This window comes from Prunus avium, chromosome 1, assembly GCF_965620075.1.
Source record: "Prunus avium chromosome 1, drPruAviu1.hap1.1, whole genome shotgun sequence".
Taxonomy (NCBI): Eukaryota; Viridiplantae; Streptophyta; class Magnoliopsida; order Rosales; family Rosaceae; genus Prunus; species Prunus avium.
Window position 1 is genome coordinate 732105 of NC_142284.1, and position 24982 is coordinate 757086.

General features: G+C 36.8%; 5 protein-coding genes across 6 annotated transcripts; 2 read left to right on the plus strand and 3 right to left on the minus strand.

Annotated features, from left to right (window-relative positions):
• Positions 1–3299: 3299 nt before the first annotated feature.
• LOC110754017 (uncharacterized) lies at positions 3300–4113 on the minus strand. The gene is made up of 3 exons (XM_021955004.2): positions 3971–4113; positions 3689–3788; positions 3300–3572 (listed from the first exon to the last, which is right to left on the minus strand). The coding sequence occupies exons 1-3, from the start codon at positions 3975–3977 to the stop codon at positions 3482–3484; spliced, it is 198 nt and encodes a 65-aa protein (XP_021810696.1). The 5' UTR covers positions 3978–4113; the 3' UTR covers positions 3300–3481.
• A 919-nt stretch (positions 4114–5032) lies between these two features.
• LOC110754043 (gibberellin-regulated protein 12-like) lies at positions 5033–5941 on the minus strand. Its single transcript, XM_021955039.2, has 4 exons — positions 5867–5941; positions 5720–5758; positions 5404–5434; positions 5033–5214 (listed from the first exon to the last, which is right to left on the minus strand). Exons 1-4 carry the CDS (start codon positions 5939–5941, stop codon positions 5033–5035), a joined length of 327 nt encoding a protein of 108 aa, XP_021810731.1.
• Positions 5942–8416: 2475 nt separating this feature from the next.
• LOC110754037 (gibberellin-regulated protein 12-like) lies at positions 8417–8695 on the minus strand. The gene has a single exon (XM_021955025.2). It carries the CDS (start codon positions 8659–8661, stop codon positions 8536–8538), a length of 126 nt encoding a protein of 41 aa, XP_021810717.2. The 5' UTR covers positions 8662–8695; the 3' UTR covers positions 8417–8535.
• Positions 8696–14115: 5420 nt separating this feature from the next.
• UBP2 (ubiquitin-specific protease 2) lies at positions 14116–20320 on the plus strand. Of its 2 annotated transcripts, XM_088244716.1 has the most exons (4): positions 14116–14383; positions 14729–14753; positions 14856–17590; positions 19779–20320. In XM_088244716.1, the coding sequence occupies exons 3-4, from the start codon at positions 14862–14864 to the stop codon at positions 20014–20016; spliced, it is 2967 nt and encodes a 988-aa protein (XP_088100842.1). In that variant the 5' UTR covers positions 14116–14383; positions 14729–14753; positions 14856–14861; the 3' UTR covers positions 20017–20320. The 2 variants fall into 2 exon arrangements, with proteins under 2 accessions (XP_088100842.1, XP_088100841.1); XM_088244715.1 differs by lacking the exon at positions 14729–14753.
• A 1051-nt stretch (positions 20321–21371) lies between these two features.
• LOC110754035 (Carbohydrate-binding X8 domain superfamily protein) lies at positions 21372–24324 on the plus strand. The gene is made up of 3 exons (XM_021955023.2): positions 21372–21868; positions 21991–22024; positions 23879–24324. Exons 1-3 carry the CDS (start codon positions 21502–21504, stop codon positions 24111–24113), a joined length of 636 nt encoding a protein of 211 aa, XP_021810715.1. The 5' UTR covers positions 21372–21501; the 3' UTR covers positions 24114–24324.
• The last annotated feature ends 658 nt before the right edge of the window (positions 24325–24982 follow it).

Consider the following 24982-nt stretch of genomic DNA (forward strand, 5'->3'; position numbering starts at 1 on the left):
AAATTTTTAGTTATACTTTCCAATATGCTTTTTAATTACTATATAATTAAGGGCTCGTTTGGGATTGCTTCTCTAGGAAGTACTTCTGCTCATAAGCGCTTCTAACAAAAGCGTTTTTATTATAAAAATCTTGAATTTTCATAAAAAAAAATTAAAGTGCTTCGTGAAAAAACACTTGGGAGTACTTCCTGAAGAAGCACATACTTCTCCAGGAAGCGCTTCTATGACCCAGAAGAGCTTCTAAACTTTTCTGCCAAACGCTGTCAGAAGCGCCTTTAGTTATCTGAAAGCGCTTTTGGCCCTTCCAGAAGCACCCCCAAACAGGCCCTAAACCATCGACTCTTTCTCATAACATGACCATGTCTAGGTAGTAGTAGTTTATCAATTTCAATTTTAAAAGGTTTCTCTCTTTCGAAATCAATTGTCTGTTTGGTTATTGTCTCTAATATGCAATTTATCCATCCAAATAGTTTCATACATTTGGCATGTCAAAAGTTCCAAGGTGTTCAAAAAACGCCTCAAGACTTACGCTTCGCTCCGGAGGACCCAAAATGTCTCGCTTTTCAAAACTTTAGTTAAAACTTCAAAACTGTTCTGAATTGCAGAAATAGCTTTATTTCCTTAAATTCATAAATAAATAACAAGTCTAAATATATTTTCTTGGTTGAAACTTGTAAGAGACAAATGTGCCTAAACTGGCAATTAGCTGTACGGGTTTATTTGCATGAAGTCATGGCATTTTATTTGCACAAATTGATTCCCCATTGACATGTTCAAGTCTTAGGATAAGCCTTCAGTTCACCAAATAACACAAAGGTCACCGTTTAATATATCATACAATACAATGGCACCAACTCCATTACATAAAGTTTTAACACTTGTTTATTTTATCCATTCTTCTTTTGCTTGTAATTTTTGTTTGTCTAAACACTTGTGGGGTCGAGAAAATCAGTGTGACATATTCAGAGCGGGGTTTCTAAACGTGAGGGTGTTTAACTGGAAGGAGTCTTTTTTATTTTATTTTAAACAAGGCGATATTGGGGAAGGGGGGAATCGAACCTAGGACCTAAGATGCAGAGGTAAATGCTCTTATCCACTTGAGCTACAAGCCCTTGCAACTGAAAGGTGTCTATAGTTAGCATATCGGGAATTATTTTTTGAGGACCTGCACTGGTACTTGTGTTTGTTCCGTAATGTAGTTTCACGGTCGAAGTTCCAACCATTCTTGAAAACCTTGTTCAAAAAAGACAATGAGGTACAAAAGAACAATCGTTCACATTCATGAGGTTTAAGAAATTTAACCATCACATTCATGAATCCCTTCTCTCTCTCTCTCCATCACATATTTGTGTTTCATGTGAGTTTTTCTCGCAGAGGTTAACTTAAAAAGAAGCTCGGGGTTTGTCTGCATGAAGATGTACATACACCTTCAGCAATTACGAATGTAGATCTGATCATGACATGTTACCATGCCATGCAATGTGATTAAGCTTTCATTTGGGTGGCTTGGGAGCCTCTGGTTTTTTCCATGGCTGTTGGTGAAGACCCTATTTTTTTCCTACAACAGTCATCTCTTTCTCAACAACTTTACCCTCTATCTATTTGCCACAGCTATCTCATATTCTCATTCTCATTCTTCCTAAAAGGACCTTGCCCTATATCTGGGTTCTGTATGCAGTATGTTAAACTAGTAATAAAGGCATCTATTTTGCCACAGCTATCTCAAATTCTCATTTTCATTCTTGCTAGAAGGACCTTGCCCTATATCTGGGTTCTGTATGCAGTATGCTTGAACATAAAGATCATCTAGGATCACAGCATATGATACTAGGTTTTATTGTACTTAGGTGTACATGTGGATGCGAAGCATGTGACTGTTCGTTTCGTTGCAATGGAAACACAACAGAATCATCTAGTGCACATGGAGACAAATGAAACATCAAAGCATCCAAACGTTAATGATCATTGTCTCTGGGTAGTTTGATAGTTCTTAAAATGACTGGGTTGCTGTGCACATCTTTATTTTTCATTGTAAAGAATGCTAGATTCTGATCACAATAAGTAAAGAACGTAAGATAAAACAAAAATCTCCTTAAATAACTTCCACCAGAGTAAAGACTTTCTTCTCTTGCTTCAGAAGACTATTAAGACACTCCTGTTCCGCAAAGGACGTGATTAATTTTCCGTTCATGTCGAAACACAGCCAACACAGGTTCTCCCCATGTTTGAAGTACCCAAAGAACATGCCATGCACTAATCTTGTAATTTCGTTTACAAAAAACATGGCATGGTAGTTTTGATGTCCTACATGTACAATTTTCAGTGACGGTTTGTGGTGGAATGTGCATCTAGGCATGCTTCTAAGTTGAACAAGCACCCGCAGTGAGGGTGTGCATCGCTTTTCCTATTTCCCTTTTAAAGGAAAAGAAGGCTTCCTAACAGAAGTAGATCTCAATGGTCTTTGTACAAGCCACTCAGAGCATGCCTACTAACACGGAAAGGCAAGAGATGACCTACAAGAAAGGATATTGCCTCTTCTCCCTCCTAATATCATATTGTTTCCTTTCAGTCCTCTTACTCCTCCACAGAATATTAACCCACTCAAACATTTAGAGGATGATACATGCTCCACATATGCGAATCCACATCAAAGCAGTATCCCTAGCTAACGAGACTCTTTCCTACAGTAACAGATTACAAACGCAAATAGTGTAGAAGACAGAAAAACAAACCACGGAAGTTGACATGTTTTAGCCAATGGTCAATCAATCCTTGAGCTAAGGACAAGGGACCTTTCTAGAGACTAGAACACATACATGGGCATGAAGCCACAAAATAAGCCTTTTGTTCTTGTCAAAAAACCTATGACCCCTTAGGTCCAACCCCTTACATCTACATCAAAGCACCATTGTCAAGGCTTATAATATCTAGCAATTAACGACTCACATCACAAATGATGTAAAAGATACATAATCTAAAACCTTGATTTGTAAAGTGGCAAACAGAATTAGAGATGTAATAAGTTCTGAGTTTTCACAATCTGTAACAGAACCCAACATAATTGTGTCTAAAATCCTCCTATATCCTGTGTTGGCCAACAAGCATCTCCACAGGTCCATGGTGATTCAAAAAACTTCAAAGGTTGAGACTAAGCTAAAGCTCTTATAGAGGTACCTCAATATTGATTAAAGTTGATATATTTTGCTTTATTACGTTACAAATTCAGTTCAGTTTTCTGAAATTCCAAATATTCAATCAATTCTAAATCATGATGCAATAATAAGAATTACAGAAATCAATGGTACATGAAATTGGCTCACTTCATATATTTCTAAGTCAAGTATACAACAAACTCACAATGACATATTTTCCAACATCAATTATTCAATACACCACAAATTTAAACTATGAAATCTCAACAGCTATTAATCAAGCCAAAGTTAAGACAACATCCCCAAATTAGACAATGCCATTCATTCTCTTATTTCGTACTTTTACCTCCGGAGGAATTCCCTCCCGGCGCTGCCCCCGCGGCCTTCTTCGCCTGCTTTTCTTGGAGCGCTTTCGCATCCCTGCCATCCATTTTTCAAGAAACAAAATATTTACAAATTGGGTTGTCTCAAAAGAAATAAAAATAAAAACCCAAAAAGAAATAGAAAAGAAAAAGATAAAAGATTGGAACTTGGACCTCTCTCGGCGCTGTTCTGGGGTCAAGCCATCGTCCTTGTTCTTGCTACCCTTGCCGCGAGCCTGAGCTCTTTCCCGATCTTTCTCTCTCTGGTTGCCGCGTGATCAAATCTCAGAATCAAAGAAAACAACCAATTTTGTTTTTGTTCGTACCAAAATTACTTCCAATAATAATAACGAAACAGAATTGAAGTGTTGAGAAACACGAGATTAAACAGAAATTCTGAAGCAGATAAAATAAAAAGCCTAACATGATGTATGAAATCAACAATGGAAAGGATATGAGTCATGATGCGAAGCGCCAAAGTCAAGAGCCAAAAAGCGGAGAAGGGCAAGAGGCCGAGGGCAATCGCAAGTCAATTGGGAAAGAGATTTGGGTTCCAAGTAGAAATGCTTTTGGTCTTTTTTTGTTTTTTGTTTTTTGTTTTTTTCTGTTCAAAGTTGCAAGTTGTAGGCAAGTTAGGCTGGCGGCACCAAATCTTTACCCTAATATGTGATGTACCCCAATCGTGATCTAGTTGGATTGGTCTCCAATTGTTATTTTATTTTTGAAGCATCTACGGCTCACATGCGGTGTGAGGAGGCCTTGTGACATTACATGCATTACGCTTAAAAATGACCTGCAATTGTGCGAGCAATTAGTCCTAGCACTCTCTCATCCAATTCCTTATTTATTTTTATGTGTTTACTAACGCATAGGTATTGAAATGATTTAAATTTCTTACTTTTTTTTGCATGTAATAACATAATGAATAAAAAAATTATGTTGCTTCCACATTAAAATCCGTAATCGAATGCCCTCAAAATCGAGAATAAAATCAACTAGGGGAGTAGTTGATCCGATTTTGATTTCCTTGATTTTCCTGTTTAAATTTCTCAATTAGTTCCATTCCTAATATTACCATTTTACCTATGCATCGAAGTTTGAATTCTGTGAGCTAAACCCGAAACTCATATCAATTCCAATGTGATTATAAGAGAATCACATCAATAAACAAATTAAATAAATAAAAAATGATCTGTCACAAGCGTGGTTAGCTAGTTGCAAAGAAACTTCGCCTTGAACATTGATTCGTATCCCCAAACTAATTTTGGCTCACTTAAGGACAAGAGATACTACTCATTTTTTATTTATTTTTTTTTTCTGGTGATTATATCATATGTAATCAACAAATAGGTAGACAAAAGTACTAAAAAGTTGAATATTATGACTATCACATGCGAAATTTTATTGACACCCCAAAGAAGTGATGTGTTCTTTCATTATTACTTGGTCTATTTTTTCGTACATTTATTCTCGCAAACATACGAAAGACATTGGGTAAATTAATTATTTGTTTTGGTTTCATGGGCACTTGGGGCCTCCTTCCTTGGTCTTCCAGTTGTTGTAGCATGGACATTCTTCCTTGTGTCCATATGTGCCTGATGGAACGCATAGACACTTCTTGCAGCACATGTTGCAGAATTCTATGCATGGGTTCTTGTGTGAAGTTGCTGAGCATCGATATGCACATGCCCCTCCGCATTCTGATTAAAACATCAAATACACCAACAAAAATTTATCAAAAATCAAAATCAAGGTATCAACAAGTATCAAGTAATTTTTTTTTTCCTTATCCAATTATTTAGTAAATTAGCTAAACTGGAATAATTGTTTTGAAAAAATGAGGGTTATGTTTGAAATGAAAGTAAGAGTTTGAGAAATGAGTTACGTACGTTCAAGACGAAGTGATCCCTCACCGCCGGTCTGTAAAAAAATCGAACCACAAAGAAAACAGAAAATAAGGGAGATTATTCAAAGATATTCACAAAATAACAATTCTATAAATAACCGCCATTTTAGTTGTGAAAATCTCGTCATGAGTACCTTCATGGATAACAAGATGAGGTTGGTTCTAGGATTTGAGTGTAAAATTATAAGACAGCCGCTGATTAGATTTAGCACTTTGTTTTTATTTGATGTAAACAGTTTTCAAAATCCCTAACTTTCATGCATAAGTGATTGCTTCCAAAATTCAGTAAAGAAACTTACTGGACGAACACTACCAACAGCGCGTCCCGGACTCTGAGCCTGCAGTAAAAATATATGATGAGCAATTTTATTTTTTAAAGAACAAAGATAGACATACAGCTAGCTGATTAATGGTATGCTTGAGAGAGAGAGAGAGAGAGGTATTACCATGACATCAATGGTACAGATCAAGGCAAAGATGAGAAAGAAAGCAGTGGAGGAAGAACATGAGAGCCTGGCCATGTTTAATTAATTGTAAATTTTCTACCTTCAATCTAGTTTCAGGGAGAATGGAACGTTGTTCAGGAATATGATGCATGTGAGCAAGGTCATCACATATATATATATATGTATATGGAAGGGCACATATATATATGTTTCTTTAACTATATGGTAATTTCTTCCTCTGTACATATATATTCTTTCCTTATACATATATACATGCATATGCATATATAGGATACATGCATATATATAGGAGGTGTGTTTGCACTGGATATATATTTCTTTAACTATATGCAAAATTAAAAGCCATACTGAATTGGAGCCAAAGATATGGTAATTTCTTCCTATATATTTAGGATTAGATATTTTCAATGAGATAAAAATTAAGGATTAGATATTTAGGATTCATGTATATATAATTTTTAAAGGTAATTTCTTCCTATATAGTTCTTTTATCCCAATGTATTTAGGATTAGATATGTTCAATGAGATAAAAATTAAAAACCAAGCTCAATTGGAGCCAAATGTAGGATCACTTCCTATATACATGTATATATAGGAAAGTGTGCTTGCAAAATTAAAAACCATACTCGATTGGAGCCAAATATATATATATATATATATATATATATATATATATATGGCAATTTATTTCTTTATGCATTTCAAGTAAAGTAAAAGCAAATAAAATAAATAAATTTTTATCATTTTCTTACCAGCAATATTAGGAGAGGAGGATATTTTGTTAATATAACAATTAGTTTTGGGCCTCCTAAACAAAAAGATTAACAATAGTTTTATTTTCTTCTATATTTCTAATACTTTTACTCTCCGTTTGGATGAATGAATTGAAAATTGCATAGAATTCTAAAATGACGAAATTTAGATATCCATAATTTAAATTTGTTCGAAGACATCTCTCGCAGCATTTCTTGCAAAAGAACAAGCATGACTTGACTTCTTATTATGTGAAGTTGCTGAACACCCACAATTTGATGGAGACATGTCCAGCAGGCCTGTATGCAACAACAATCACCTCACGGGGGGGTAATACAATGAAAGTCTAACCTGACAATTGATATAGCAGAGGACGAGCATCCTCAAACACCCTACTCAGATTAAAAAAAGGACCTCCATACTATAATTAATTTGCATTAGCCATCCCAAGCAAATCACCCTTCAAAAACTAGCGCTTGCAAGTGAAGCTTCTGTTTATACTCTTTTTTACTCTCGGCCCTTCCCATATCCGATCGGCCCTTGATTATTTTACTCGAAATAATCTACTTGGTTGGCCAAAAAGATTTTGAGGTGAACAGCTTCTTTGCAAACTTGAGCTCTTCCCACGCTGCCAAGGCCAGCATGAGCAGCAGATAACAAGTGAGAATAATGCTTTACCATTGCAACCACAAAGGTCCCCTGCATGCTCCCGAATACCCGTGCCCACCCCCGTCCCTGCTTTCACATGCCAAAAACGAACTGTCAACATTAATCTCGAAGACACCAGCTGGGATGGGGGCGTTCCCAATCTTGAGATTTTAAGGGCCTTCTACAAAACCTAAAATTATTCATTAAGTGAGAATGATATAATAATCAATAGTTTTTCGTATCAAAAACGAAGTTTGAAATGAAAAAATGAAAAAAACCAAAATGAGAACATGGCTTTTGTTTTAAGGGGAGGGGACACAACACAAGAATACCGATCTTCTCCTTCTTAAAACTAAAATGCAAAAAACGCATATTTGGATTAGGTCAGTTGCCTAATCTAAAATAATTATACTATCACTAGTTTGACTTTGACTTCTAATCCCGTAGATTATATTAATTTAAAATAATTTCTACTATCGCTAGTTTGACTTTGACTTCAAATTGCACGCGTGTGTCAAGGGCTAATTTAATGTAACGCAAGTATCAAATAAAAACAATTCGAATATGACCTTGGATGTGAGAAGGTCAACACTCACTACCAGACCAAATAAACCAATTCGTACATCCTTGTAGGTCTATAGAGGGGTTGCCACCTCTAATAGGATTTTATCAAATCAATCACATGAATCTAGGATTTAAATGAGGGTCACAAACATAAATTAGATTTTATCAAATCAATCACAAACATAAATCTAGGATCAATAGGACGTTGCAACCAAATCCCCCAAGCGTTCGTGAATCTTGACTCTCTATAAGCAACACCTTGCATCTAGCATGGAGTTCTAGATAGGCGCCCAAAATGTGGTGAATGTCAAAATATGTTGGATTAATTACCATTATTTTCAGAAGTTTTAGAAGGGAAGGGAGATTCGACTCGGGTGCAAGAAAGACGAACACATTTCTAATAAAAAAAAAAGGTTTTACAATATAGCTTTAACGATTCCTTATCACACTCTTAATATAAGCAAGAAGTTGTGTTGAACTTGAAGGTTATTGCTCTCGGAAGAATTACCAATCAATAATATTTCTTTCAAGATCTAAAACTAAAACAAACCTCTACATCTTGGGAAAAAGGAAAAACCGTCTACAAACTTTCTCTATCAAAAAATTCTAGCATAACAAAAAACAAAAAACAAAAAAAACTCAGAAGAAACATTTCTTCTCAACATGAATGAATGGTTTGCCATTCATGGGCACTTAGGACCACCTTCTTTGGTCTTCAAGTTGTTGTAGCATGGGCATTCTTCCTTGTGCCCATATGTGCCCGAAGGTACACAAAGACATTTGTCGCAGCATTTCTTGCAGAAAAACATGCATGGCTTCTTATGTGAAGTTTCTGACACCGATACTTGCATGCTGATGGACAATCTATTTTCAAAACAATAAAATTAAATCAAATTCCCAGAAATTATATTTTATGCGTATTGAAATTAAAATACGGGGATGTATAAAGAAAAAGGGTATACTAGTGATTTGCCCCTTAAACTTGTACCTAATTTTCGATTAACCCCTTATCCTTTTTTTTTTAGAAAATTAAGGATATGAACCCTTTTTTTTTTCACCAATTTCCCCCCTTCCGTCTACATCTCAACATTTCATCCAATTTTCTGTTAAATCATTATAAAAAATTTGGAAAAAAAGAAGAAAAAGATAACTCAAAATAAAAACCTTATCTCCTCTCTTTTTCTCTTTCTTCCCCCTCCCCCTGGTTTTTTTTCTCCCCCTCCTCCTCTGCCCGATGCTTCTCCCAAGGCCAACCAGCCCTACCCCCAACACACCTCCTTCTCTCTCTCTTGTCGCCCCATTCCCTTAGGCTTTAGGGTTTTGATCTTCTTTTTTGTTTTTCTTTTCTCTACAAAGTGCGTCTCCCTCTCTCTCTTCTCTCTTCCCCTTCTCTCTCTTCACAAACATCAGCACCGCCTACCCTTCACCCACCCCCTCCTCCTTCTGTCTCCCTCTTTCTTCGACATCCACAACCTCACCTCCCAGAAAACTCAAACAGCCACCAGCCACCCAAAAAAAAAATTATTCAAGATCAAAACCCTAAATAGCCATCAAAAAAATTTCAAGATCTTTATTATTAACCTCACCTTACTTACTCCCTAGGAAACCCAAACAGCCAAACAGCCACAAAAGAAAAAAAATTCAAGATCAAAATCCTAAACAACCACCCAAAAAATGTCAAGATGTTTATTATTAAATTTTGGGTTTTTTCCTCCCTATAACCTTGGCAGTGGGAGAGAGAGAGACACGAAAAGAGAGAGTGGGAGGGAGAAGGAGGAGGGGGTGGGCACATGGGGGGAGAAGAGACAAAGGGAGGAGGATGGTGATGTTGGTGGATGTTGAAGAGAAGGAAGGGGAAAGAGATTGAAGAGAGGGTGGCGATGTTGGTGGATGTCAAACATAGGGTGAGAGAATGGGCTAGAGAGGGGTGGATTTGTTGGGGTTAAGTCGAGAGAGAGAGAGAGAAAGGTGGTAGGTGGCCTTTAAAAAAAAAAAATATTTCTATCATTATTATTTCAAATTTTAAATTGTTTTATTTTATTTTAATATGAAAATGACCAATTTGCCCTCATATTTAACAGCAAATTGGATGAAATGTTGGGATTTAGACGGCAGGGGGGAAATTGGCAGAAAAAAAAATTCATATCCTTAATTTTCTTTAAAAAAAAGGATAGGGGGCTAATTGAAAGCGAGGTACAAGTTCAGGGGGTAAATCACTAGTATACCCAAAGAAAAATTGCAGTTTTAATTTGTACCTTCACGACGAAGTGATCCCTCTTTCTCAGTCTGTAAAAATTGAAACCATGATCAGTAATTAAATGCAAAAAAAAGAAATGGTAAAAAAATTGAATAAATGAAAAAAGACTTACAGGGTGATTGATTACACCGGCATTCTGATCCTCTTGAGCCAACAGTGAAAAGGGTAAACACTGAGAAAAAAAAGGTACCCAAAAAATAAAAGAGAACAAATAAACAGACATATATATAAGTGTTGGAGCAAGATTTCTTTCAAGAAGAAATACCTCCACAGGTTCTTGACTGAAGTCCGCACGCTCCTTTGGTTGAAAGAGAACTCCGGATTACGTTCCAGAAATCGAACGATGGAAAGGGGGTGAGTACCTGCAAAAGTCACTCTGACGCTCAAGTCAGTGTTTGTGCAACGTACTCTTAGTGTTCGGTTCAATTTCACGTACCTTTGCTGGAGGTCTAGCTGGGTTTTTATAGCACTCCGAGGTCGTGGGTTTAGCCTCACTTCCCTAGCTTTGCGCATCCCGTCCTCCACTTCGTGGTAATGGGATCAAACGAGCAATTTGTGTCTCCCTTGTTCCGCACTCCTCTAATGGGAGGGAAGTTTGCTCATCCCACATCCTTTAGTTGTGGCATATGGGTTAGGCCATGATACGTTAGATTTGGTCCCCACTATAAGTATATTCATGAGATCTAGAGAAGTACCATAGCAACATCAATGGCAAAGCTCAAGGCTAGGATGACGAAAACAGCAGTTGGAACCCATGAGAGTCTGGCCATGTTTCTTGTTTGAACAATTCTGATATTGAGCTATATAGGAAGTTTGGTTGCATTGCACGGCATATATTTTTTTTCAAAAAAGAATGTATATGTGGTGTAAAATTTATTACCGCATAAAAATATACTCAATTGAGGCCAAATCTGATCAAATTAAAGGTATATATATTTGGTAATTATTTCAGTAATTAATAAGAAATCTGAACAATGTCTAATTTGATCTTAGCTTTACTGCATACTCTTCATTTTATTAATTTTCCGAGGCGATTAAGTGTGGGTTGTCCAAGTACTCGAATGGGGAGGGTTGATCAAATCAAAGCAATTTTGTTCACAGTACAAGAAAAATGAGCATTAGGTCCTTTTTTAAAGTCGGAAATAAGTTTCATTAACAGGCCAAAATATTGGCTTTTCAAAGAAATTTAATGAGTACAGTTTGGATTCATATTAATTCGAGAGGGTCCTTTCAAATTCTATCAGTCCTACCTCAACAATAATGAAAATCCAGTAACAAATAAAGTTCATCTCTCGCCTCTTTCTCTATTACCAGTCACCACTGTTACTCTCTCATTTTTGTCCCTCTCATTCATTGAGAGAGTGGCTACTAAGCAAAAGATTAGGGGGTGCGCGAGCCAAAGCCCTCAAATACGAGCACGCCACTCTCGCTTTGTCTTTCCATCCTTGATAGATGTTTACCCCAAAAAGGACCTGCTGGCCATTCGCGTGGGGTCTGGCTGTGGAGTTTGCTTGTTGCGATTGAGAAGGCTGTCACTGCTGGCAGTGAAAAACTCCAACAGACTGAAAATGGTAAGACTAGAAAAGGCACACATATATTGACTTTAATCAATCGATTGTGGATTGGGCGGGGAACTGACCCAATACAAGTTCTTTTCTATGCCTCAATTAAGAGGACTTCAATATTCATCTAGTGCGAAAATGGTAACTGATAGAAGCTGAAATTGAACGATAATGAAATGACAGAAGTTTATCGAAATATTTCTCTATTCATACAACTTGAAAGAAAAAGGAAATATATAAACAACACAGCCTGAAGATTTCTCTATTCAGACCTGATACATAAAATTAAAATGAAGATTGAAGATTTCTCTATTCAATCTTGTACAAGGAAAAATCATACCAAGAGTTGGCAGAGCAAAATAAAGAAAGTTCCTTAGGAGTTGTCAATTGGGAATTCAGAGAATGAAAAATGAAGGTTGTTTCAAGCTTTTGAGTTGGGTTTATAGACGTTGAGTCTGGTTTTTGTTGGTTGGGTTGTGTGTGTTTTTGTTGATGATTCCTCCTTTAATTTATAGAGAATGGAGGTCAGTTGAGTGTTGGGACCAGTAGCCAATTTGAAGTACCCACTTGCCATTGGTTTTGGTGAGTGGGTTGATGAAAATATAATTAAACCCAAAAAAGTTGCTAAGAGGCTTTGATAAGATTTGACAAAAGTTGTCACTATTAGACTTAAAGAAATCCTAAGTATTAGTCCACTTGCCATTGATTGGTGAGTGACAGTCAAAAGTTGCTGAGCTGATTAAAAGAAAAAAGAAATGGAGAGATAATGACCACCATCTCTATTTCTTTATTTATTCATTCTTTAAGCCCACTTGCATATTATTTTATTCTTCTTTCAACCTTAATGTAGACTTTTCACGTGTTAAGCTTTGGTTTTGTTTTAATATTCTTAATTACATAGAATATTAAATTGTTTCCACCTACCACAACATTATTTTATTCTTCTTTGAATCAACTCACTTGTGATGAAGTCCCTCCATTGATGAAGTGAAACTTTATTTGTAGCCACTGAGTTTCTCCTCTGAACATGCCTTGATGCATAATAAATTGGAAATGCTAGATTAATCCAATTGCTGCAAATTTCGGATATGTTGTTCTCAAGTAGGAACAACATTCATGAAGAAATTAATTCCATTTGAGCAATAGAAAATCTGATTTAGCATGGTTGCAACTGACTGGTCGTCACAGACTGCTGTCACGAACAGAAATCATGATTAATGTCCTGAAGATTCAATACTTGTGCAAATGATGCCAAATTCGGATATGTCGTAATAGACATCCAAATGAACAACTTTCATGAAGAATGAATGTTCATTTGAGGACTGGAAGTTGGCCCGAATTGGGCCATAATTAGGCCCGAATTGCCATTGTTTTCAGCTCTCGCTGTTGTTGGTATGCTTCTGATGTTTGATGTCGAGAGGATTCCACATTTATCCAAATGATCCCAAATTTGGATATGTTGCAGTAGATATTCTAATGAAAAACTTCCATGAAGAAAGATAATTCATTAGAGCATTGGAATTAGGCCCGAATTGGGCCCAAATTAGGTCCAAATTGAGCTCTATAAGCTTTTTGCTGGCGCTGTGCATCTGGAGTTTTCAGCTCTTAGGATTCCACATTTGTCCAAATGATCCCAAATTTGGATATGTTACAGTAGACATAGAGTTGAACAACTTTTGTGAAGGATGAAACTTTATTTGAGCACTGGAAGTTGAATTTTGGGCCTACTCATCTGACTGCAGCAATGCATGTCTAGCCATATTTTGGCCATTTTGATGTTCATGGAACATTATCTTCCATTTTAGGCAAAAATATGATTTTGGGTACAAACAATCGATCATAAACTTCAAACATCAACCTCTCTTTTCATCCCATGCAACGCTAACCTTGAAAAACTTATCCTAGCATTCCCGGTCTTCACTTCTCCATATTCTCAGAGGCTTGGAACCTTAGACCACTTATTGCATGTTTACTAATTTCATAATTGCATTAGAAGAAGTTGAATTGAGGAGGAGTTGGATTGAAGAGAATTAAATTCTAGATTCCTATTGAAGTTGTTTACTAAACTATATGGAATTAGGGTATGAGTGATACTAATTACTAAAATGTCCTCGTTGTTCGGTTAAAGTAGATGACAAATTTGTAATTTTAAAAATTGTGCGAGATATAATGGGTAAAAAAATGAATTCCTAATAGGTTAGTTCTCCAAGAATTAGAATACCACCTCCCACCCAATAATTGAATTCCTCCTGATGAGAATTCGAATTTCTAATTGATGAACACACCATATATATATATATATATATATATATATTTAACCACAAGGGCAAATTTGCCAAAAGAAAACCCACGTAACTTTAATCCTTTTCAAATTCTATCAGTCTTTTGGCTCTCTCTCTCGCAGTTAAAAATCTCTACCAAATATAAGTTCCTCCCTCAACAACAATAAAAATCTCAGACCAAAAAAAAAAAACCCACTGTTACTCTCTCATCTCTGTGTCCCTCTCCTTCATTGAGAGAGAGTGGCTACTAAGCAAAAGATTAGGAGTGCGCCAACCAAAGCCCTTAAATATTAGCACGCCACTCTCGCTTTGTCTTTCCATCCTTGATAGATCCTAAACTTCAAACAGCAATCTCTCTTGTCATCATATGCAAAGCTAACCCTGAAAAAGTTTCTCCTAGCATTCCCGGTCATCTTCTCCAGATTTTGAGGTAAAACAACGGATTTTCTTTTCATATTTTAATGCAATTCATTTAGATTTATGCTTCTGCTTCACCTTTAGGATTGCTCAGAAGCTGTTATTTACACTTTACAATCCAAATCTTTGTTGGGTTCTCGGAAAAAACCTGAATCTTTATAGGCGTCTCTTACTCTTCCGTAGTGTATGGTTTTGCGGATAGTGGGTTTGGATTGTTCTCCTCATTTCTTCGGTTTTTGTCAATTATGTGAAGAGGGTTTTACTTTTTTCATATGATTTTTAGCAGTATGTCTGCATTGAGTAGATAAAAGGATTGGGTTTTGCATTCTTATATTGGTTTATGTCTGGTTGTTTGCAGAGTGTCAATATATGGTTCTAGTTAGGTAATGTTTATTGATCTTTACTATTCTTATCATCATCATTGTTGTGTGTTATTATAATTAATCTTATTATTGTTATATTTGGTGTCTTTGGATTGGAATTAGGAATTGATGGGGAAGAAAGTTAAGAAGAAGGCAAGGGCGGCTCCTCAAAAGGACAAGTGGATTGCAGCCGATTCCCCAAAGAAAGCTCCCCAACCAAGCAACCCAAGTGTTAAGAATGGTGATGATGCAGTTTCAGTTCCAAAAGAGAAAAAACCTTGTCCTCATGTTGACAAAGGTGTAGATTTGAATAAATTGTCTGCTAAAATTGGGTCCTCAGAAGTTGTTAGGTGCGAAGATTGTAGGGAAGGGGCGGTTGATAGGAGAGGGGGTAAAGGAAAGGGCAAACATGGTAAGAAGAAAGGAAGTGCTTCAGTGGATTCAAAATCTGAGTCAAAAGCCATTTGGGTTTGTTTGGAATGTGGTCATTATTCTTGTGGAGGGGTTGGACTGCCTACAACCCCTCAATGCCATGCACTTCGGCATGCGAGGCAAACTCGTCACCCATTAGTGATCCACTTCGAAAACCCTCAGTTGCGGTGGTGCTTCTCTTGTAGCATGCTTATTAAAATTGATAAGATGGAAGAGAATAGTGAACAAAAAGATGTCTTTTCGGATGTTGTGAAATTAATAAAGGGTCATTCATCGGAGGAGTCATCTGTTAATGTTGAGGATGTGTGGTTTGGTAATGGCAGTGTGACAAGTGACATCAAATCAGTTAACAATATATCAAGTGATTTGGATGGGAGAGGTGGTTATATGGTGAGAGGGTTAGTTAATCTTGGTAACACTTGCTTCTTTAATTCTGTCTTACAGAATATTCTAGCTATAGATAGGCTGCGGGGTTACTTCTTAAATGTTGATGCATGTTCTGGAGCTCTTACTATTTCCTTGAAGAAACTCTTTACTGAAACAAAACCAGAGGCAGGATTTAGGAATGTGATAAACCCAAGAGCGTTTTTTGGGTGTGTCTGTTCCAAGGCTCCCCAGTTTAGGGGTTATCAGCAGCAAGACAGTCATGAATTGCTTCGTTGCTTACTGGATGGCTTGTGCACTGAGGAGTTGAGTATGAGGAAACGTATAAGTTCTTCCCGGGAAAATGGGAATTCATCAAATCAAGGTCCTACCTTTGTGGATGCTGTATTTGGGGGGCAAATATCTAGTACTGTTCGTTGCGTCGAATGTGGCCACTCCTCTACTGTCTATGAGTCATTTTTAGATCTGTCACTGCCAGTTCCAACCAGGAAATGCCCACCTAAGACTGCTCAACCTACCTCTCGAGCAAAGAAGACAAAGTTGCCGCCTAAGAGGAGTGGAAAGGTTCGGTCGAAAATTAACAAGGACAAGAGTTCTGCACCATCATCAAGTGTTGCAACCCCATCAACCAGCAGTGAGGTTTCTAGCCAGCCACAGTCCAGTTCAACTGACCCAAATGTGGTTGAACAATGGGGTTTAGTTATGAAGAATCTCTCTGCTGTCCAAGAATCTGAAAATGAACAAGTCTTTGAGGATGCAGCAGAGCAAACATCAACATTGTTGAATGACTGTACATGGTTGGATTATCTTGATATGGGAAATATGTCAGATGACAATGATTTCGTTTCACAAAACAATGATGCTTCAACTGTTCAAGATTCTGAAAACAAGAATGCACTTAATGATGTCTTGCTACAGCCTGACTCTGAATCTGGTAATCAGGTTTCTACGCTTAATGGGGAACCAAATGTAAATCCTGACTTTTCTTCAGTGAATCCTTGGGAGGAAGAGCTCCCATTACAGGTTCAGGGTTCTGAAATTTTGTTGCTTCCATATAAAGAAGACTGTTCTGTCACTGAGGAAATCATAAGAAGAGAAGATGAGGCCTCTTCATCGGTTGTGGGTGGTGGACAAGATGAATTTGATGGTTTTGGGGACTTATTCAATGAGCCGGAGGTTGCTGCAGGGCCCACTGCAAGGCCCTCTGTTGGTGAGGGAGGAACAGAAACTGGTTTCGTAGCTAGCGAATCTGATCCAGATGAAGTTGATGATAGTGATTCTCCAGTGTCTGTTGAGAGTTGTTTGGCTCATTTCATAAAGCCTGAGCTTCTTGCCAATGAAAATGCTTGGCATTGTGAGAACTGTTCCAGAACTCTTCAACGCCAAAGGTTGGAAGTAAAGAAGCAGGTAAAATCTTCAGCTCAAATTTTGATAAATGAATGTGAGACTAGAGCGGAAAGTGATTCACTGAGTTTAAATATGGGCCTGCGCCCTGCTGATGTCAGAAATCTTAGTAATGGGAATTTGAATAGCAGTACTGGTTATAACCATTTTGGTGAAGACTTGCATGATGGGAAAATAAATTGCTCATCAATTGAGAATGGTCAATCAGATAAGCTGAATGCCGCTGTTTGTCAACAACAAGAAGGAAACAACGAGATGAAAGATGCACTTCCAGTGCAATCAAATACTTCAGATTGCAATAACACTTGCAGTCGAGAAAGTTACATTGATCAAGCAATTGAGTCTTGTGCTGACGAGCCTAGAACTGCTGGATGTACCTCTTACAATGTTCCACAGACGTATTCTGGGATATTGGATGGTAAACATGAATCAGAAGAAAGAGAAGACGAGGAAATAAATTCCAAATGTGTGAAGGTGAAGAGGGATGCGACTAAAAGGGTCCTCATTTACAGGACCCCACCTATTTTGACTATTCATCTCAAGCGGTTCAGCCAAGATGCTCGTGGCCGCTTAAGTAAATTGAACGGCCATGTCAGTTTCAGAGAAAAAATTGATCTTAGACCATATATGGATTCCAGGTATATATCTGACTTTTTTAAAGAGTTTATTTCAGATTACAAAATGCCACATCAAAACGTTACTGCTTGTCATGAGTCTGTTTTAGCCAGATCTTGGAATAAGCACTCAAAATGAGAGGATAGCTCTTTTATACCATCTTAAAGAAAAATTTGCACTAGTTTTCACTTTTCAATACACCAGCTTTTGATCTCTAATCACTTTTCAGGAGGGATATTGGAGGGGTGGTGGGAATTGGTTGGGCAGATCATTAGTCTCCTCACAAACTTTGAAATTTTAATAAACATGATGTATTCAAGGTGCTTGTTGTAGTCTGACATGCAATTAATGTTAGTGGCTGAGGAAGTATGGGGAGATGAGCAAATTAACAGTTTGAAGTCTCTAGAGCCTGATAAATTTAATTATCACTCTTTCACCTTAGGCTGCACTAAGCAAAGTGAATCTTTGGAACCATATCTGTGAGAGAGTGCTGTAGTGATTCTCTTCATAGGTTAAATACCAAATTACCTCATCTTGTCAGCCAGTTATGTTTTTCTCTTGCCTAAATGTTATCGAACTACACATTCTTGCCTCTTTACTTATCTAACGCACAAAGATCCATTTCTTTTCTATCTCAATGCACTTACTGACTGAACATAGTGGTGAAGTTTTTCACCAAAGGAAGAAGCTATAAGTCTAAGATGCTTGTTCTAAACACCATATTGAATGCTTGAGGACTTGACACTTAGGTTCCCCAGTCTAGCACTTTATACAGTTATTAGATTTTGTCAAGAAGTTTGTATAGAACTCTCAAGAATATTTTACTATTTATGTTTTTCCATGAAAAAAGAAAACTTTTTCATAGATAGAAATCTGAAGAAAGAAATATTACCAAAACATTAATAAATTAGTATGTCTGATTTAAGAAATGGCACGGGCTGCAACGTGACGGTTGTGTCTGTGTCCATAAATTACTGGCGATAATATACTGAGAACTAGTTACTTTGTTAGATGATACGAGGAGGCTTGCCTTTCAAGTTTGAGGCTTAGAGCTACTTTGCTAACTTTAATAATTTACGAGCTAAGTTGCAGGATGTTTTAATGTTTACTGAACCTGCCTTCTTTAAAAGAAAGATTTTGAAATTTGAGTTTGCATATATCTACTTTTGTGCATGCAGCAGTTATGTCATCAAATTTCCCTTTACAATGTTACCTTGAGTAATAAATGCGATACTGACTGCAATTCCCCTGTCTACATTTGCAATGGTCCCTGTAACTTTTAGCTGATCTTTCAACTACCAATCTCTTTCTGGTCAAGGTTTTTTTTCTTCATCTAAAGTTTAAAATCTCTACCTGTAGTTGTCCCTTTTGCCTTGTCTGTTAATTCCAGTTTCATCTCAACTTATTCATTGTTTTGTACTTGCTTTAGTGTTAAGGATCCTGCAACTTCTTATTTATTTAATTGATTGTGTGGCATTTCTTATGAAATAAAAACAATGATTAATTTATTAGTTTGTACGTATTAATTTAGTGACACTTCTTTAGGAGCTATTTTATTGAGTTATGAATCTATGATGCATGTCCAGAAGTATTGTCCCTGTTAATTTTGATTCCTATTCGTATATTTTTCAGAGAATTTTGTCCTTCAACTAACATAAGCACAGACTGTAAGAAATTAAGCAACAATAATGCTAAAGAGTTTTGGAATTATAATGTTATAACTTATAACACATTCAACCTTTAGGAACTGTCCCTTTTCATTGGTTTTTGTACTTGTTTAAGCTTTTCTGAATTTATGTTCCCTTGTGTTGTTTTACTCATATAGTTTCTTTGGATGCCATATGAAAATGGAATCAGTCAGTCATTCTGTATATAATTGGAGCATCATAATTTGATTCACATGTTTGAAAGGATTCATTCAATTATGCAAATTATTACATTTTGCATCATATGCACTTATTCCCTAAAGCCAATTTATGGGTGAACTTTTTTGTGCAATTATCAGAATGTAGAAGATATCTACAATGCATCTATTAAAGCACAATCAAGCCTTATTTTTATGTCCGTAGTTGTGCTTCACATAGTACTTATTTTGTTCCTAGTTTGTGTAGTGGTTTGCACAGAATTAATTGGTAGCATACATTACAAGTTACATTTTTCCATTGGAAGCGCATTAACTTTTTGGCTATGATGTCCTCTTGAGCTTTACAGGTCCACAGATAGAGAGAAGTATGAATACCGCCTAATTGGGGTCGTGGAGCATTCTGGGACGATGAGAGGGGGCCACTATGTTGCATATGTGAGAGGGGGTGAAAGGAGCAGAGGAAAAGCTGAGAAAGAAAATAATGGTCATGTGTGGTATTATGCTAGTGATGCACATTTGCGTCAAGTTTCCCTAGATGAGGTTCTTCACTGTGAGGCCTATATCTTATTCTATGAAAAAAGTTGAGGTTGTTCTACATTCAACTTGATGTCTTTAAAGTTTCAGTTCAGGGCCTTCAGACTAGCTGAGCTTCCCCAATGTGTGTGTGAGAGAGAGAGAGAGAGAGAGAGAGACAGAGAGAGAGACAGAGACAGAGACAGAGAGAGACAGGAAAACCAGAGTTGAGTGTACAACTCCAATTACCATGTGTTTTGATACCCCATTCTTTCAAGATGTAATGATCTTTTAGATGTATACTGTTAGTTATAGCATCAGAAAACGGGGTTTTCTTTTTATAGTCCCATCACCCCAGGGACCATGGCTGCATCAATTACTGAAGCATTTTAAGTTACCGTTTTTTATTTACTAAGAATCCCTTTTAGGCAAGAAGCATTGCATATTAAATGATTCAGGCTTCATTGCGAGCACGACTTGTTTCGTCTCCGAAGAGGTTGGTGCATGCGTTATATGTACTAGAATCTGGTTGACAATATTGTCGGCCTGCAATTTTCCTCATGCAAGGTGCCTTTGGACAAGGGCGATGTATTTACAGTTTAAGTTTCACTTTCAATCTCAATGACGACCTTTTATGGATATCTTTGTCGTAGTTGGGCCTTTGGGCCAAACATGTTCTCTTATTAGAGTTCCACTGGGACTGAGTCTATTGCAAGCACTTGTGTTCATGATGCTTTTTCTATAAGTGCTTCTTTCAAAGAACGCTGAAGATTTTTTTAAAAAAAATCCAAGTGTTCCCTGAAAAAGCACTTAGAAGTGATTCTTGAAAAAAAGGAGGCTTATCTAGAAGTGCTAGGGTAAAGACAATGTACATGGAGCAGAAAAACTGAAATGAAGAGAATCGTTCTCGAAAATAACTTTTTTATAACTCCTTGTCTATCGCTATAGTTTCCCTGAATCTAGAAAAACTGACCACTAATCGGCATAACTTTCCTTCTTAAGAGATTAAGAATACCTAACAAACTCAACTAAACTCCTTGTCTATTTGTTTTGGAAAAGAAACAAATAGCTTTTTTTCCTTACCTAAATAGTCACTTTTCCAATAAACATAAATGAATTAAAGATTTTGTCACAGTCATAATGGGACTCACATATACCACACAAATAAAAGAGTTAGAAGCTATGTATGGCCACATCAACATTTAACAAACTTATTAAAGTAACAAAATGACCTATTTGTGTAGTTTACGAAGTTTAAATAACTATTTTTCTATGATTTTCCAAGTTCAGGCACCAATTTGAAATGATCTAGTTAACTCGAAGATTCATTCAATTATTTATTTTTCCACGGGAGAAAGCATTTCATTCAATGGATTGGAAGTATAAAAGGAAAAAGAAAAGCACCAGGGCCAAAAGCAAAGAAACATCTTAAAAAAAACAAAAACAAAAAAAAGCTCTCACGCTCTTTGTCTGGACAGTGACTGCTCTCTCTCCTCCTTTACCATCTAGTTAGCAGCCTATATCTCTGGCCACCCTATAAGGCCATAACCTTTCTCCATGGCATCATTCTCACTCTCAAATCAGCTAAGCTCTCTGTTCCTGGTAATATCCATGGTGGGTATGCTTGGAAATTTCATCAATATTGTGGGGGTAGATGGAGCAACTTCTTCTTCTTCTTCTTTTTCTTCAACTTGGTGTGTGGCAAGAAGTGATGCTACCACCCAAGCCCTTCAGACAGCCTTAGACTATGCATGCGGGGCTGGTGCTGACTGTTCCCCATTACAGTCCACTGGCCTCTGTTATCTTCCAAACACAATCCAAGCTCATGCCTCTTATGCCTTCAACAGTTATTATCAACGCAAGGCTATGGCTCCTGGCTCTTGTGACTTCTCTGGCACTTCCACCATTGCTCAAACCGATCCCAGTATGCCATTTTTCTTTTTCTTTTTTTGTAACAATTTTATCTTTTATTTATTTATTTTCAAAGAAAATGAACCCATATCTTTAGTTGTTGATTTGTTTATTGTTGTTATTTTCTTTGTGTAGGTTATGGATCTTGTGTGTACCCATCTTCTGCAAGGTATGCTGCCCTGCCCTTTCTTTTCAATTTCTTGTAAACAAAAATTTAATTTCTCAAAGATTAATTAAGCATTTAGGGTACACTAGTTTCTTCATGTTTACGCAATTGGGTCTTTCTCTTTTTTCTTCTTTAGTGTTTTTGAGAAGCAAAATTATTAGGGAGTTGGTTGATATGATGAATATTGAAAGAGATATTCACTTTCCAGAAACCATTCTCTTTTCTTTTGCCACTTGATAATAAGTTGCTGTAAGGAATCCTCTTCCAAAAGAGAGGGAACCAAAAAAACACAACCAAAACAAAGAGAGATTTGTGCCTCTCTGGTGAAGCTTCTTATGGATGTATGACACGTGTCTTTCTGCATGGGATGCTTTGTGATGGCATCTTAAATCTGACCGTCCAGTACTCCTTGATTTGTTTGCATCCGTCAAATCAAAATCCCCTCTCTCTCCCTCTTCGAAGTCTTGGGTTGCGCACTGGTTTTTGTACTACAGATTTGGATTTCTTAAAATATTTTCTGGGTGCAATGCTTGACTTGGAGTTTGAACTATGTATTTGGTTCTGGTTCTGTAACTCACATTTCACCTTAGTTTCCCACCGTTGGATTTGTCCTTAGTACAAATGAAACCAATGGTCAAGATCATACTTGGTTCGCAACCTTTTTTATGGGCATAATGACTGACAACTATCATGTACTATTCTGATGATTCAGAGTCTATCTCATGCTGTTGTTGCCAGACCAAGCTCTGAACTTCTGGGCCCTGGTTTGATTTGCATGAACATTAAAATATCATTTCCAATAGTGGAAGGACCAATTCTTTTTCTTTTTACTTTTTTTGTTGGGTCAGAATTTCCTTTGGTACATATGAAAAAGGATCAGTTCATTGTGGAATGTTCCACAAATATTCTTAGTTTATGAAAATAATGATTCACTTTAAAAATTCCTCGTGCTACTTTAATACATTTATTGATTAAAATATCTCAGTATTCATAATTTTTCGGATGCCTTGCTTAAGCAATGCATAATAAGGACAGTCCTCCTACAGTCTTCTTCTCATTTACCCTCCTAATTTTGAAGGTGGGCCCAACCTCAATTAACGGTCAAAAATTCAAACATGTGGGTCAACATTTCAATGTTCTCATTCTGTTCTACCAGAGCCAAGTTGTGGCCATTTTGATTCCCGGAGAAGTTCTCTTTTGTGCTGGCCAGGGTATTTCAGGCATGGTCTCAAAAGTGTAGGTGTCCTAGCTAGTGGTCCACTTAGCCATATGCACTTTTGCTCTTTTTCTATTTGTGCAGCTAATTGGGAAGGTTTAGCCGAGTTTAAGGTCTTTTGTTTGACGCTATAGACTTAATTTGCAAAAGACCCACTATCTTAGTAGTTGAGAGTAATTACTTCCTCAGTAAGGTCTTGAGTTCGAGTCTTAAATAGTGTGCATGAATTTAATATATTATCGCCCCTTCCTCAATAGGAAAGGTCCTAAAAAAAGGTGGACTTAATTTAACTTTTCTTTTAAAATGAACCAATTCCCTAGAGCATATAATCATTTGATCACATTCTAGGTTATTTATTTAAATCAGTGTTTTTCTCACAAATCACACTCATCCAGCGCCAATTAACATAGTGATAATGCTCACCATGAATCCAGGTTGATGTTCACGTTAGAGAGAGATGTCATTGATATCTCGATTCTCAATAAAAGTAGGTTTTTGAGTATGGGGTGTGGGATTTGGGCGGCTGAACCTAGTATTGCATCTTTTATTGCTTTTTCTTTGGTGGAAAAAGTAGTGCTTTATCCGGTGTTTGTATAAATGAATTTGAAGGACTAACAGCTTTGTGCTATGCAAATTTACAGCACGGCTGGAGGGACAACTACACCAACCACGCCACCATCTACAGGCATTTTCAGTGCACCAACAACGCCTACGACACCAACATTTGGCGGGGGTAGCGTTACTGGATTCACTCCGGGAATGACCCCGACGATCCCCGACACTGACGACAACTCAAAAGCATCCCTCGAGTCCATGATCCCAACAATCTTGATGCATGTGTCCTTCATGTTTGTTCTTTCATTTACCCTAAACTAAACCCATGTGGCTCGTTTATTTATTTATATAATTTTATAGTTATAGCAGGAGTAGCATTGCCCTACGTGGAAAAGAGGTTATACATTTTTTTGTTAGAAGTTGGAACCTTCTTTGTCCACTTCCATCTAGCTAAGCCTCTCAATTAATATTGTGCCAAACTTTGTAGCTCTCACAAATTCTATTCAATAATAGTTCAATTTAATTGCTGCAAGTTTCTTTTCTCAGTCTACTAAGCTCTTTCATTTCTTACATTTGAATTCTACTATCTATTTATCAAATGAATTTTTTTTTCTTTACCTTGAAAAATTCTCTCATAGAGATATTAAACACTATAAAGGACAAGTGGCACATGGAATTCCATTGGTAGAAGAAGGGTAAATCCTAGGTTTTTTTAGATATTTAGAAAGCACGAGAATCAACGACACCAAAAAATGTGAGGCAATAGATCTTCAGAAATTGTAGAGTTAATCTAGATCTGATCTTCAAAAGTCGTGGATTTAATTTAGATCATCATACTCTAATCCCATTCAAGCCAAAGTTCATATGCCGGATTTGATATAGAAGCACCATCAATATGTTGTCGAGTCCTTAGTTAGGATTTTAGTTCTTTACTATGTTATGATTTTTGGTTACTTACCAATTATTATTTAGTACTATTGTAATAGAGATTTATTTTATATTATAATTTATATATATTTCCTATTTTATTTAGGGTTAACACATCTTTGTACTTATATAAATACTTCTATATTGGAGAAGAATAGAGACATGAGCATATATGAGCAAATTTTTTATTTATCGTTCTACGTGTGTGGAATAGGTAACATATATATGATGGCTATTTCATTGTTGAGCAACACGCCACGGCT